Raw genomic sequence first — 14,764 nt, 5'->3', positions numbered from 1 at the left:
TCACTCACTTCTGACAGTGCATTCAAACAGGGCTGCCATTCCCAAAAAAATTAATGCTTTCTTATGATACTTTTGGGAAACGCAGCCCTGTTTGAATGCACTGTCAGAAGTGAGTGAGTCTTGCAACATTTGAGTGTTCAGATAAGCAGGAAAATAGTTCTATCCTACACAATTACTCGCTAACAAAGGTTATTTGTCCAATTCAATGCATATTGTACGCATTATTATTATTATTATTTTTGTTAAATAAACAAAACCACTGGTAAATAAAATGCACCTTAGCATCGATATTTTTTGTTTGAGTATCGATACTTTCGATACTCGCGTCAGTATCGATATATCAATACTTCGGATCGATACGCCCATCCCTACGTCAAAGACAGCACATCCACACTTTGCTCCATCCTTGTTCTGCTCTGTCACTCATCGACAACCTGCCTGTTCTGTCTGAGGGCCGTATTTTTACCACAGGTACAGCCTGCTCTGAGCATCGTTATGCACATTCTGCTCACAGACCACGCAAATAAAACACGTGACGTTTAAAGCATGTTTGCAGGGTGTGCATAACAGTCCTGAGCACAAGCTGTACCGGTGGTCAATAAGAATAAAGCGCAGATATGATGTTCTAAATGGACGTCGGGAAAGGGATATTGTTAGACCGCCCGCTCCCGTTCAAATTACACCAGAGTTACCGACCGCTACTGCGTTTTATTCGGGAAAATAATCCCGTGGCGCGAAAAATCCGGTCGGGTAGCAGGAATGCAGACCTCTAGTATGAGCTGTAATGATGCAGCTCTATTCTGGAAAAGAGAGCAGGGAGCAGCAGCTCATTTGCATTTAAAGAGACAGGCACGAAAAACAGCGTGTTTCTACTTCCACTCAGAATAGGCATTTTCAAAATGATATAATAAATGATCTGTGGGGTATTTTGAGCTGAAACTTTACAGACACAATCTAGGGACACCAGAGACTTATATATTACGTATTGTAAAAAGGGGCATAATATGTCTCCTTTAAGTAACTTGTTAGCAATGTCATGTTAGAAATTCCCATCTGAGTTTATCAGGTCATGCGCTTCAACCGTAATTCTAATGAGCTAGAATAAACATAGGCTTCATGTGAAATTACATAAAAAGAATGGCCTGCTATGGTAAAGAAAAACCCAAAAAGCCACAGGCCAGTGATACCATTTCTGTAGGTAAGTTTGACGGTGACCTTGTAATGAGACATCTACCAGTCAAAAGATGAAAAAACACATATGTCAGTGTAAACTGTAAAAACAGAAAGAAAGGTAAATAAAAATCGAATTTGAATCATTTTATTTATACTGTAGGTTTGGTGAGATGAACAAACTCTCTTCTGATGAGCATTTTAGCCTCATCCAGTTGTTGCGTCTGGTTGGTTACTGTGGGTTTAGCTCTTCAATGCATGTAAAACACAGACTAACGCAAGCACTGAAAGAGAAAGCTGTAGGAACCCAGGCCAGATATCACATCTGCAACCATGCAAGAGGCAGGACCACAGATACAAATATATATGTAGTTCTAGACTGGACCGGATTGCATTTGACCCAAATCTCTGCTTCTTGAAAAAAAGTGGTATGCCACCACTCTCCCCCGACACTAGTTTCAATGATCTGGTCTGGATTGAGTAACTGGACATGACCGCAAATCTCCTCGCTGCAGTGCAAGTGCTGTTTGTTTGGCAACTTTTGCACCAAGAAAATAATCGAAAGTTCCAAAATGTCTGTTAGGTCTAAATGGAACATGAATGTACATTTAAGACAAATTCAAACTAAGACTTAATAAACCACTCCATTTCATGTGGCTTTTAGAGATATGAGATGAATTCTTGAATATCTGGTTTATATATAGGAGCCTTACTGGGCAGTCAGTACAATTATTAATTTTGTGCAGATAATTGGGGGGATAATTGCCCCACAAGCTTTACGTTTACTCCCCTGGCTGGAAGGAAACCTTACCTAACGTCCATAGCATGAGGAGCATTAATAAGTGGTCAGTGGAACTGATCCAACCCACAATGTGCTAAAACTACAAATCTGAATTAAATTAACACTTCTGTTAATTATCAATTCACCTTTTTAGGGATGCACTGCTGCTCTATGGTATACTGTTTTACAGCATATAAGATTAATTTCCATGAACTGAGGGATTTCACAAAGACATACAGTACACAGGAAAACACACTTTCATTCTCTCTTTCACTCACACTCCAAACAAGCACTGACAAACTTCTGTGTAGTTCATAAAACAAATACCGGTGATGATCAAGTTAGGGACTCGACAGCCTGTAAGGATGGAAAGTGCCAGATCTGACAGTCTTTAAGAACAAGCTGTGGCTTTAAAACACAAATGTTGAACTTTTTGTCATTTGATAGTCCGTCTGCTTTTCACCTGCAACTTTCTCAAGAGCTCCTCTTCCCTCCATACATCCCACACCTCACAGCCACCAGAAGCGTATGTACACGATCAGCATGATGAAGAAGACTCCACCCGCAGCTAGCTTAGCATATGTGGAGCGAGTGTTCAGGTACTTAGCGTCACTTCTGTATTTCTTGGACAGGCTGGACAAGTTGCTGGCCTTTGAATCCAACGCTGAGGAAAAAAACATGAAAAAATAAATAGAAGAAACCTCAAATATACAGTACAGTACTCAATTTTGCAGATTTAGCTCAGGGATGTTCAACCTTTTCAGGCAAAGTACTCCTTAGTAGATAGAGAGACTGAGGAGGGGCCTACTGTTCTACACTACTGTTGCGGTCAGTATGATTTTTCAGTGTCAAGTCAAGTCATCTTTATTTATATAGCGCTTTTAACAATGCAGATTGTGACAAAGCAACTGAACAGCATTAATTAGGAAAATAGTGTCAATAATGCAAAATGACAATAGTAAACACTAATTTTTCAGTTAAAGACAGTTCATCATTGAATTCAGTGATGTCAACATCCAGCTCAGTTTAAATAATATCTTTGCAATCATGTCAACGATATCGCTGGAAATGAAGTGTCCCCAACTAAGCAAGCCAGAGGCGACAGCGGCAAGGAACCAAAACTCCATCGGTGACAGAATGGAGAAATGGAGTGTTTTTTTTTTTGTTTTTTTAAAGATGTCTCTTATGCTTTCCGAGGCTGCATTCATTTGATTAAAAAATGGTAAAAACAGTAATATTGTGAAATAATATTACAATTTAAAATAACAGTTTTCTATCTCTATAATATTTGAAAAATGTAAGTAATTTATTGCTGTGATGATAGCAAAGGTGAATTTTAACCAGTCATTACTCCAGTCTTCAGTGTCACATGATCCTTCAGAAATCATTCTAATATGCTGATTTGGTGCCCAAGAAACATTTCTTATTATAATCAACTTTGAAAACAGCTGCACTGCTTAGTATTGGAAACTGTCTTAATTTTTTTCAGGATTCTTTGATGAATAGAAAGTTCAAAAGAACAGCATTTATTTGAAATAGAAATATTTTGTAACATTGTAAACGTCATTTTTAATGCACTTTAAATGTCATTGCTGAATATTGAATTATTTCAAAAAACAACAACAACTTTGTTTTATGTGTAAAAATTAGATTTTCATTTGAACCTATATTAGTTCCATATTCATACATTTACATTCTTTGTTAGTGTAATGTTTTGTTAATATTTGTCATTAAAGCCTATAAAATCATATTGATTTGTACAATCTTTTAATTTAAATTTTTTTTTAAATAAGGTAAGACGGTGAAACAGTCAGTCAAACTAGCTTTTTAACTTCAGCTTTGAAATGGTCTTTTACATGCCTCGAAAACAGATTTTACAGGTCAAAGAGAGAAAAAAAATGTTCATAAGCAGTATTTACCAGATAAGGCCTCCCCTCTTTGCAGAACTTCTTCTATGTTGGCCACCATGATTCTCTGTACATCCTGTAACTCTGTGTTGATGTTGCTCAGGTTCCTACGTGCTCTGCTGTCGATGTATGACTTTTTGGTTTTCTGAATATATGTATCTTTGGACAGGTAAGAAAGCAGCATTACAAGATTGTCTCTTTGACAGGAAGTAAATAAAACTAGCTAATGAGAGAGTGAGGGTTCTTACCAAACTCTATGAAGGAGTAGGGCCTGGAGATCGTGGGCACCTTCTTGCCATGCTGTTCATGAAACTCTGCCTGCAGATCTTCGAGATAAGCGAAGGCTAGCTTTTTAGGAAACCCAGCCTCACAGAGCACCAGATAGCAAACGCCTTTCTCTATGACATAGCTTTGAAAAGAGGTGAGAAGCCATTTTTTATTAGCCATATGTTTCATCTATCACATATTGTTGTGTGAAAAACTAGAAATAAAAAGTACAGTGATCATGAAATCCGTAATCTCACCTTCATGTGATCAATTATTTTATTAGTTGTAGTGTACTGTTCACTTACTGGAAGGCCATTGATCCAGCCTCTAAGGTGCATCGGTTTGGACTCTGTTCATTTAACTTGCGGAAGAGCTGTTTGGCTTGGCTCTGATATTGCTGGAGATCTCGGCCCATCTGAGAACAAAGGTGCAAATTTATTAGATATTACATTTGACTCAATCCTCTTCAGATGGATTTTACAAAGCTAAAAATGAACAAACCTTTTCATTTCCCTTCATGGCAGCATGAAAGGAGGAAACGTAAAGATGTTAGACCTAAGTCAAATGAGTAGTCACATTAACACTATTTGGAGAAACTATAGGGAAGCTTTTTTCTTTACTTCTTCCAAATCTACTAAAGCCCAAAACTTTGTCTTGGTTCTCTAAACATCTACAACAAAGTTTTAGCATAAGAAAAAAAATGAGAAACATAGGAAATAGGCCACTCTTATGAAGATGTTTTGCATCAGTTTAACCCCAATTATGGCAGTTCAGCTGCACATGAGGAGTTACAGGTCAATCAAACCAGTCAAAAACAATACTGAGTGAAAAGTGACAAGCGAGTCACATACTCTTCCATTATGTTGAAGAGGAACACATCATGTTGATTTACACATCTAAAGTCACATAATATGCATATCACAGAGATAAATAAACCACAAAATTAACTGGGAAAATTATGCAATTGTTTACTTGTCAAGTCATTCTAAATTAGGGATGCTTTTATGTACAGTACATATTCAAGATGCACTTCACACATCAACGTTGGTCTCTTCCTCACACAAAGTTACCATACAAGTAGGGATGCACCGATATGAAAATTTTGGCCGATACCGATAACCGATTATTCTTTATTTTTGAAAGCCGATAACCGATATGTTGGCCGATAAATCTATATCCAAATTGTTATATACTTTTTGAGAGCCTGATTAGTATAGATGATGTGGAATATACCATATGAATCATTTGGTCCCTTTTTGGAGCTTGACAGCTCCTGATCACATCACTATATGCTTTCATTGTATAGAACAAAATGGAGCATGTTATTTACAAAAATATTTACAACTCTTATTTTGTGCTACAGAGAAGGGGAGTCACATAACATAAAGGTGAGTATATGATGACAGAACTTTTTTCAGTGAACTATAAAATAAACATTGAAATAAATCATCTTTATAAAAAAATAAAGAATGGTTAAATACAGTTATTTACATTTTTTAATGTTATATTTATTCCTCATTGCATCAGGTAATTGAATATACTCTCATAAAACATGAATACAATTGAGTTTTTGAGGTAATGCCTCGGACACCATACATTCAGGGTTGAACCTAAAGTGCTTTCCTATAAACATATACAAATTGTATTATAATTAAGTTATAATATATACCTGGAAACTTCAGGAAAAAACGTAAAAGAATTCTCAAATCTTTTATGATGTAACCGACTTAGTATGGAGGCAAGACAAATGGTGTGACATGACAGAAGAGGGCGCTGTAACCGATCAAAATTATGTGAATCCATCTAATGAAGCCTCTCTCTCTCTCTCTGTGACCAATTACATCTTTCAAACCGAGAACGAACGAGATAGAAACAAATATAATATCTCAAGATTTACTACACTGTTAGGTCCCAAATAAAGTATTTCAAATGAATGCGAACACTCCAACAGATGTCTAGTTATAGCAATCTGAGCTAATAAAGGCCAGATTAAAACAGTTCTCTGATGTTGTGGATTACAAATCCCGAGAACTAGACACTTTTAGAAGTAAACGTCATGTTTTTAAAGATATTGCTCTTTGACTTGATACATTTCCAGCACACATAGGCCTAATATAACTTATACAACACACAGAGAGATCACTGAGCTCATACCTGCTCGTCCTCCTGCATTGAAGCCGCCAGCGGCAGTCCGTCCGCCAGCCGCGCGATCATTGTCAGCAGCACCATTTCGCTGAAATGTCAAGATGTACGCACGGCAGGTGTATGTGAAGCGGTTAACAGCTGTAAAAATGTCTGTGTCTGGATTGCAGCTTCACAACACTCCTCCGTACGCTGAGCTGGCCGGAAATACGTGAGTAGCTGGCGTCGCTGTATTATTGTCCCGCGGGGTTTTACTGTTTTTAAACCACTATCATTGGTTCCGTATGTGAATAGGGATTAGATATTGTTATATACTGACTTTGAAGGACAGAAGTTGATGTTAAATATTTAGTTTTGGGTCATTTATTCGATGTTTTACCAGGGACAGTTGTTTTCACCAGTCTACCACGTCCTCTAACAATATCTTGCTGTCAGTTAACCCATTATTTGTCCACAGTGGAATATTTATTCATATAAGTTTACATCAAAATAATGTCCTTTTAAAATATATGTACATACGTTTCTGGACATAAACTAACTCATCCAAAGTGATGGGTGTGCTTGTGTGTGCCAGCCCCACAAAATCACAGAGAACCTAAGCTTAAATTTTCATTAAAGCTTCAATAGTATTTCAAAACTATGGTCTTTATGATTTCTGACCCCCCTCGAAGATCAAATCAGTTGCTCTTTAACATGATGTCTGGCGTGTTTATTAAGAGGTCTCAGTTAATGGAGACAGATACGGCAGGTGCACTCAGCAGACACTAGATGGCAGCATTTCCAATATGGAATAACAAGTCTTTTGGACAGAGTCCTGGGAATAAAGGACTAGAGACATTTCTGTACCAGACAGTCTCCAAGGATCAAAAAGAAAAACACTTTCTTGATCACAACATGAGATGTTGCAAAAGTAATTTAAAGGGTTTGCACAATATGTGTCCAGTTAAAGTAAAACAGTCTCTAATTTGTAGTCAGGCAGCCTTTTCTACAGGAAACGTGGTCATGACCTGAATTTTAAAGAGCTGGGTTGTCTTGTTCAGACACGGTTTAGTTCTCTTTACTTGTATTCTCACTGAAAGGAAATTGCTACTGTTGTTGAAGGACTAGAGACATTTCTGTACCAGACAGTCTCCAAGGATCAAAAAGAAAAACACTTTCTTGATCACAACATGAGATGTTGCAAAAGTAATTTAAAGGGTATCCACAATATGTGTCCAGTTAAAGTAAAACAGTCTCTAATTTGTAGTCAGGCAGCCTTTTCTACAGGAAACGTGGTCATGACCTGAATTTTAAAGAGCTGGGTTGTCTTGTTCAGACACGGTTTAGTTCTCTTTACTTGTATTCTCACTGAAAGGAAATTGCTACTGTTGTTCCTGCTGCTGCCGCTGATAAATGGCCATGTACCTTGTTATACTGCTCGTTTCGATCAGTCTGTGGAGTGAAACACTGATTAGGTGATGATAGTGCAGTCTCGGATAATGTGTCCTGCTGAGACAGTAGTGAAACATGAACCATACCGTTTCTACAGTTTTTCATACAAACAGGTATTTAAGACAAAAAAAAAAGATAAATAAAAAGAAATCAGACTTAATTTCATTCAGTTGTTTTGAATGATCTAAAAACCAGAATGTCATCTGAGGAGCTGTTTATGTGAGATTATTAAATTAAACTAAAAGACAATGGAGGCAGGAACATTTCATCCACTTAAAAGGTTTGATTTGCTCTACGTCATTCTGCCAGATTTCCATCACAGGCTTGAACAGAGAGGAAGTCTGATAATAATGGGCATTGGGCAATACCGATGACATAACAGCATTATGACAGCTGGATTAATCAGACAGAAAGAGAGGTATATTCTATCCCTTGTCAATTTCTTCATCAAGCAGAAATTAGGAAGCCTTCAATGAGTGAGGTAAAATGAAATCAATGAGAGCTTCTAGGCCAGGATTTCTACAGTTTTTCATACAAACAGGTATTTAAGACAAAAAAAAAGATAAATAAAAATAAATCAGACTTAATTTCATTCAGTTGTTTTGAATGATCTAAAAACCAGAATGTCATCTGAGGAGCTGTTTATGTGAGATTATTAAATTAAACTAAAAGACAATGGAGGCAGGAACATTTCATCCACTTAAAAGGTTTGATTTGCTCTACGTCATTCTGCCAGATTTCCATCACAGGCTTGAACAGAGAGGAAGTCTGATAATAATGGGCATTGGGCAATACCGATGACATAACAGCATTATGACAGCTGGATTAATCAGACAGAAAGAGAGGTATATTCTATCCCTTGTCAATTTCTTCATCAAGCAGAAATTAGGAAGCCTTCAATGAGTGAGGTAAAATGAAATCAATGAGAGCTTCTAGGCCAGGGGTGTCCAAACCTGGTCCTGGAGGGCTACTGTCCTGCAGAGTTGAGCTCCAACTTGCCTCAGCACACCTGCCCTGATGTTTCTAGTATGACTAGTAAGATGTTGATTAGCTGGTTCAAGTGTGTTTAGTTGGGGTTGAAACTGAACTCTGCAAGGCAGTGGCCCTTCAGGAGCCCCTGTTCTAGGGCTCTCTAACAACCAAAAAAAAAAATGCAAAAGCCAAAGAAGGTAATACCAAACAACAATAATAAAAAATCATTACTGAGTAAACAGACATTAAGAAACAGAAACTTTCAAATTAAAGTGGTTAGATTTCAGGCTATTATGAGACAGAATAAGAACCTCAAAGCAATATCTTGCGTTCAGTTATGAATAATAATTTGTATTTATTCCATTTCAACATACAAAAATTTCCCTTTTTTGAGCAGTATTCTGCAAACATGAGAAACTCATAGATTAAGACAGTGTGGTTCATGTGATTTTCAGCATTCACATTTGAATAGAATATGAAATGAACTTATTCTGTTTGAAAGTATATCTAAAATATCACAATCAGATAAATGGATTTTGTGGTACATGTCTCAGAGAAGATGATTTTCATCCAAAATTACTTACAGTGCACTTGCTGCGAGTAATGCCATTTGTCACATAGAAATACTTTTGGTAGTGTTTTGCTCAAGGGTGGTCCTGCAACCACTGCCTCAGCAGCACAAATACTTAATTACATCAAGATCAGCTAAAAGAGGGTAATTGATAGCATTAAAGATTAAAAACAACAAAAATTACTTCATATGTGTATGCTTTTTAGCCCATGTCAGCATAAGACAAGAACAAACAAAATGTGCAAAACTCATAAAGCATTTAGATATACAAGATCCAGTATATCCTGGTGTAAATAAATCCGTAACGCTGAGGATTATTAGTAACTCTGTTGGGTGATTCAAGTAGGTCCACTGAAATTTCTATTTTGCTAATGTTATTAATCACAGAAAACAAAACACTAAAGACTTTAAATGTGTTAACAATAAAAAAAATAAACATTAATAAAAGCAAGTATAAAGTATGAAATGTAAAAAAAAAACATGCAATACATCAATATACTGTAGTGTAAAAAAATGTGGTACAGTTTACAGCTCGCTAACACAAATTATTTGTTTGGAGTTCCAGGTAGGTTCAATAAAATTTCTTTCATTTTAATGTCCCTGAGAGAAGTCCTTGACTTTCTGTGCTATAGCCTGGGCCTTTGAGACAGGACATGGCAGCAGCGGGAGTCGAGGGGGACCCATTGCTAACCCTGACACTTCACTCATCACCTGCTTATTCACGGACACATCAAAACCTGCAGAGCATAAATAATAATAATCATAAAATAATGAAAACTTCCTTGCAATAATACGCACAACACCACCAAAGACAAGTCTTACTGACACTGTTCAAATGTTTGGGGTCAGTAAGTTTTTTTTTTTTGTATTATTTAGCAAGGATGCATTAAATTGGACAAAAATTACAGTAAAGATGTTTATCATCTTACAAAATATTCCCATTTTAAAAAAATCTTGTTCTTTTGAACCTTCTATTCATCAAAGAATCCTAAAAAAATTTACCACTCTTTCCACATAAATATTAAGTGGCAACATTTCAACACTGATAATAAAAATAAATGTTTCTTGAGCAGCAAATTGCATATTGCAATGATTTCTGAAGGATCATGTGACACTGAAGACTGGAGTAATGATGCTGAAAATTCAGCTTTACCATCACAGGAATTAACTACATTTAAAAAAATATTAAAATACAAAAGAGTAATTTTAAATTATAATAATATTTCACAATATTACTATATTTATTTTATTTTAATCAAATAAATGTAGCCTTGGTAAGCATAGAGCATTAAAGAAATCCAAACATTTCAAAGGTGATGTATGTGGAAGACAATCAACTCACCAAGGTTCTTAGCAAATGTGATAACCTCCATAAATTCAAACTGTAAGCAGAAAAGCAAATCATTAATTTCTATAGTTAAAATAATATTAATTCATTAAACTTGAAAATATGCTGATAAAATAAAGTCCAAACGCACCACTAAATGAGAATTACACATGTAACATGGGATGACGGATGTACTGTACCTGCAGCGCTCTGGTCTGCATGTGGTTGCCATTATCAAAAGCAGCAAGCATCTTGTTCACTATGCATCCGAGGTAGTTATATGTGCTGCAGAGAACAGAGAGTGTGTTGCATGGTCTTCAGCAAAGCATTACATATAATTTTATATATAAGTTATATTTTTAAGCTACAAATGTGTCGAGCAGGTACTGGTTTTGCTGTAATCTATTGTCAAGCTATAACCTTTATATGTATCAGTTGTTTTCGAACTGATACACTTACAGTTGTTTTTGAAGTCTTAAAAGAATAGTTCAGTTCACCCAAAAATTAAAATTTGCTGAAATCACCATCCAAGATGTAGATGGCGAAAGCATTTTTGGGTGAATTATTCCTTTAAAATAATAATGTAATACAAAACTGAGGTTACACTAATGCCAATAAGAAAATCAGCCACAGGAGACACTGAATGACAGAATGCAAGAATCAGATCGACACCACAGCAGGAAAAACAGTGAATGGTCATGAATTCATGTCAACTTAGGCCAGAAAAAGTTATAGGATGGCGTGATGTTGGCACTTACCTCCCAACTGCTCCATGAACACCTAGTACCAAAGCTCCCAAGAGTTGCTGCAAAACAAAGTGTCAAGCAAAATATATAAAATTAAAACCACAAATTATTTCAATGTTAGTCTAGCAGGAAAAATGCACTAGATGAATGAGTAAGGGGATTTCATACCTCATCTACTCCGAACAGGACAGACCAGTTATGGGACTGACTGTAACAGACACACTGCCCGAGATCCCTCAGGTCAGTCCCAGTGTATTTCACTCCCTGAAATGAGGGGATCACCTGCTCTATCCCATTTAGCACATCAGCCGCATCGACTGAAAAAAGAAAAGAAAAACAGAGACTGGACTACAGGAGGAACTAAAAGTCAATCTCTCACATGTGAATAGGACTCATTCTGAACTGTGCAAAGAATTTACGAAGTTGTCAGTGTTTTGACTGCCAGTAATGATGATGTGTAGGAGCTGCACTTACATGCAACACCAGTCATGCTTGGAATATGATAATAATACATCGGAAGATCTGGAGCAAAGGTGCTCACTTCCTTTATAAACAACCTCAATGCATCTGTGAAAAGAGGAAGAGCAATTAAAAGCACAGTTGGAAACACATTTAACAAAAAAATAATAATTATGCAGTGTTATGCAGAAAACGGGGTTAAAACCTGCATTAACGGGTATGAAATAGGAAGGAGAGATTACTGCTATGCCATCGGCCCCTATACTGGCAGCATGCCGAGCCTGAGGGAAAGTAAAAAACATCCACTCAGCATTTTTAAACAGTCACGAGGAGGGAAATAGCCGTTTATCTGCACATGCTGAAACACCAATGGATAAGCAATAAATGACATGGAAAAGTGTTTGTGGGGCTGCTGTTACGAAAATGGAGAGTGTATTAACAAAAGTGGTATATGCGTGAAAAATGCAGATAACGCATGTGAATAAAAGGGGTTGTGAAGCAGTGTGCTCACCAGTTCTTGAGAGTCTTTTATACTCATGCAGCCAACATGAACAATCACTTGCTCAAGCCTGAACACACACACACACACACACACAGTACTTTTATGAGGGGAAGAATGTAATGAAGGTATGTATGCATTACGGTGTTTTGTCAACTATGGACACTTTGAGCCTTTTAGAAAAGACTTTTGGGACTTTTTGAAAATAAACTTCTTGCCATCTTTCCTCACACATCATTAACATTTCCACCACATATACAGCTCAACTGCTAACAACACCAGTCAAGAAGCTGATTCTCAAGAAATATATGGATAAATATCATTCTGTGTTGAAAATTACATTAATAGTTTTTAGGCCAACTCTTTCGTCAATTAAGATTTAGCTAGATTTGTATCGATCCTAAACACACACACACACAATTAAATATCATATTTGTTCTCACATTTTTATTAATAATAATAATAATAATAGGCCTAAGTGAAATTTAAAATGTATAAATAATTTTCACACAATAAATACTAAAACGGTTTATGATTTTCTCCTACTTAAGATTTTTGTAATTTAAATTAAAATTAATATTTCAAAATAATACATAAAATACAATTTAAAATGAAGAAAAGTAAAGAAAGGCATAGTAAATGGGGCACATACTAAAGAAAAAAAATCTGTTTTTCTGTTAACATTTTGTGAAAAATGTGTTAGTTTTACAGCCCCTGCCCCCTTAGACAGGTGTTGTAAGGGGACAGAGATTGTTGCCATTGCCCATTCTCACATAGCTGAATAAACACTAGAAATATGAGATAACTCACTTGCCCTTGCCATGTTGGCACCACACTGCAGCAAGCTGCTTCCTTTCATCCACAGTTAGAGAACAGCCCTCACCTGTTGTGCCATTAACTAACAAAAAGTTTAGATTACAAATAATAGAAATGAGAAAAACAAGCTGCCTTATTCCCCCAAACCTTTGATTAAATGAATAGGTTTGACTTACTAAACACACTCTTGACATTCTGGTTCTCTATTAGGTAATCAATGTATGGTCCAATTACAGAGAGATTGATCTCCCTAAAAACAGCAAAGATGAACATATCAATGGCCAGATCACTGGACACAAGGCGTATGTTTCAGTAACACTTTTATTGAGAAATGAAATATTTCACCCTTCTGCAGTGAGTGGTGTGAATGTAGCTGCCACGAGCCCAGTGAGCTTTTTAATGCTTCGAGACATCTCTGCATGCACAACAACACTGAGAAAACGTCAATTACACTAAAGCCCAACCAATTACATCTCAATTCGTTCCATATATATACAAGACAGTCGCTTACCTTCTCTCTCGTTCGCTAAACGTGTTTAATGAGCTCGGGCAGTAACGCTATTCACCGGACAGTGTCTGTACTGACCGTCGTACTGCGCTTGTGTGCAAGTCACATTACTGCACAAGACAATCGCGTGACCAGCATGTGACGCATGCTTATGAGGAAGCGCGGGCGTGTGGCTACATCTTGAAAAGTCAAATATATGTGAGAAACCAGGCAGTTACTTTTTTTAGAGGACCCGTATGCATTATATTAAGAAATGTGTTGTAGTGAATACATACAGTGTGCTGGGTTTGAATTCTTTCATTTCTTATTGAATTAATCGAATACAATATTTTTATATAAAATAATAAAATACACAGTTTCATACTCTCGCCTAGTTAGGTGACTTAATTCTGTAGTTCTCAAACAAAATGTGCGTCGTAGTAATAAAAGCATTCGTGTCATGTGGCAGAGGGACATTGTGGCTGCAGCATATTGTTTATTGGAGTAATAAATGATGTAAATTGGACAAAGTCCGTTTCTAACCGCATAAATATCTAGTAAACAAAACGTATTCACAATTGCATTACAACAATTAACAAATGAAATTTAAAGCAGACATTTATATAAAGTTCAATCTTTGTAAGATGCATAACAAAGAATATTAGTACGTTATTAATATTGTAACTCCTTAAACACACACATTTAGATTTACACAATAAGATTATTATTATTCATGCTTTCATTCTATATTGAGCTTTTATTCTATATTGAGATTCTACAGTTACACTGTTTATATGCGTTTGTTTTTTATTTGATCGTACTTGATTTTTTTCTGTGCTGGGATATGTTAATCGGACTTCTTTGTCTTGTTGAGGCGAATTTCACAGACTATGTACAAACGCACAACTAAACGTCGACATTATCACACTGAAGAAGGTATATAACGCATAGATATTTTTATTTATTTATTTGTACAAATTTTCTCAAACACACACAAAAAACAATAATCATCGAAAGGAATTCAAAGTAGACATACGACGTGTACTTTTAGTAAGGTATAACAAAAAGTATTAATATTTTAGTAATGTTTCCGGATTCATTTTTAAGGCATGCTGGGAAACGTAGTTTGTGCACTAACTGGCACCTCTTTGCTTACACCGTGAACGAACGGGGCGTGTACTCGGCGCTA

General features: G+C 36.4%; 2 protein-coding genes across 6 annotated transcripts in view; both read right to left on the bottom strand.

The window, feature by feature from the left end:
* LOC107548814 (vesicle-trafficking protein SEC22b-B) overlaps nt 1–6,606 on the bottom strand; it is a 17,706-nt gene extending 11,100 nt beyond the window's left edge. For 3 of the 4 annotated variants that reach the window (XR_001604501.1, XR_001604502.1, XM_016229643.1), the window contains exons 1-6: nt 6,280–6,606; nt 4,627–4,638; nt 4,431–4,540; nt 4,107–4,267; nt 3,871–4,017; nt 2,415–2,615 (exon numbers count right to left, since the gene is read on the bottom strand). Coding sequence is in view for 2 of the 4 variants with exons in the window: in XM_016229643.1 (XP_016085129.1) it covers nt 2,461–2,615; nt 3,871–4,017; nt 4,107–4,267; nt 4,431–4,540; nt 4,627–4,638; nt 6,280–6,354 (660 nt within the window). In the remaining 2 variants the exon portion in view is untranslated. Of the gene's footprint in view, nt 1–2,414; nt 2,616–3,870; nt 4,018–4,106; nt 4,268–4,430; nt 4,541–4,626; nt 4,639–6,279 lie in introns of those variants that run through there. The other variant, XM_016229654.1, reaches the window with a different exon arrangement.
* Nucleotides 6,607–9,704: 3,098 nt separating this feature from the next.
* LOC107548793 (N-acetylneuraminate lyase-like) lies at nt 9,705–13,718 on the bottom strand. 2 transcript variants are annotated; one of them, XM_016229618.1, is made up of 12 exons: nt 13,600–13,718; nt 13,434–13,503; nt 13,265–13,338; nt 13,083–13,170; nt 12,285–12,342; nt 11,979–12,054; nt 11,789–11,881; nt 11,483–11,631; nt 11,327–11,373; nt 10,769–10,853; nt 10,584–10,623; nt 9,705–9,978 (listed from the first exon to the last, which is right to left on the bottom strand). In XM_016229618.1, the coding sequence occupies exons 2-12, from the start codon at nt 13,499–13,501 to the stop codon at nt 9,833–9,835; spliced, it is 924 nt and encodes a 307-aa protein (XP_016085104.1). In that variant the 5' UTR covers nt 13,502–13,503; nt 13,600–13,718; the 3' UTR covers nt 9,705–9,832. The 2 variants fall into 2 exon arrangements, with proteins under 2 accessions (XP_016085104.1, XP_016085095.1); XM_016229609.1 differs by having other exon boundaries at nt 9,706–9,978; nt 13,434–13,520.
* Between the last annotated feature and the right edge of the window lie 1,046 nt (nt 13,719–14,764).

The sequence above is a fragment of the Sinocyclocheilus grahami genome, unplaced genomic scaffold, assembly GCF_001515645.1.
Source record: "Sinocyclocheilus grahami isolate Dianchi unplaced genomic scaffold, SAMN03320097.WGS_v1.1 scaffold16.1, whole genome shotgun sequence".
Lineage (NCBI taxonomy): Eukaryota > Metazoa > Chordata > Actinopteri > Cypriniformes > Cyprinidae > Sinocyclocheilus > Sinocyclocheilus grahami.
Note: the sequence above shows the minus strand (reverse complement) of the source record. Positions and strands in the feature narration are given on the sequence as shown.

Coding starts and splice junctions, on each gene's coding strand:
- LOC107548793 (XM_016229618.1), bottom strand. CDS start 13,501: ATGTCTCGAAGCATTAAAAAGCTCACTGGGCTCGTGGCAGCTACATTC. Junction 13,171..13,264: donor GAATGTCAAGAGTGTGTTTA/GTAAGTCAAACC, acceptor ACTTTTTGTTAG/TTAATGGCACAACAGGTGAG. Junction 11,882..11,978: donor TTTCATACCCGTTAATGCAG/GTTTTAACCCCG, acceptor CTCTTTTCACAG/ATGCATTGAGGTTGTTTATA.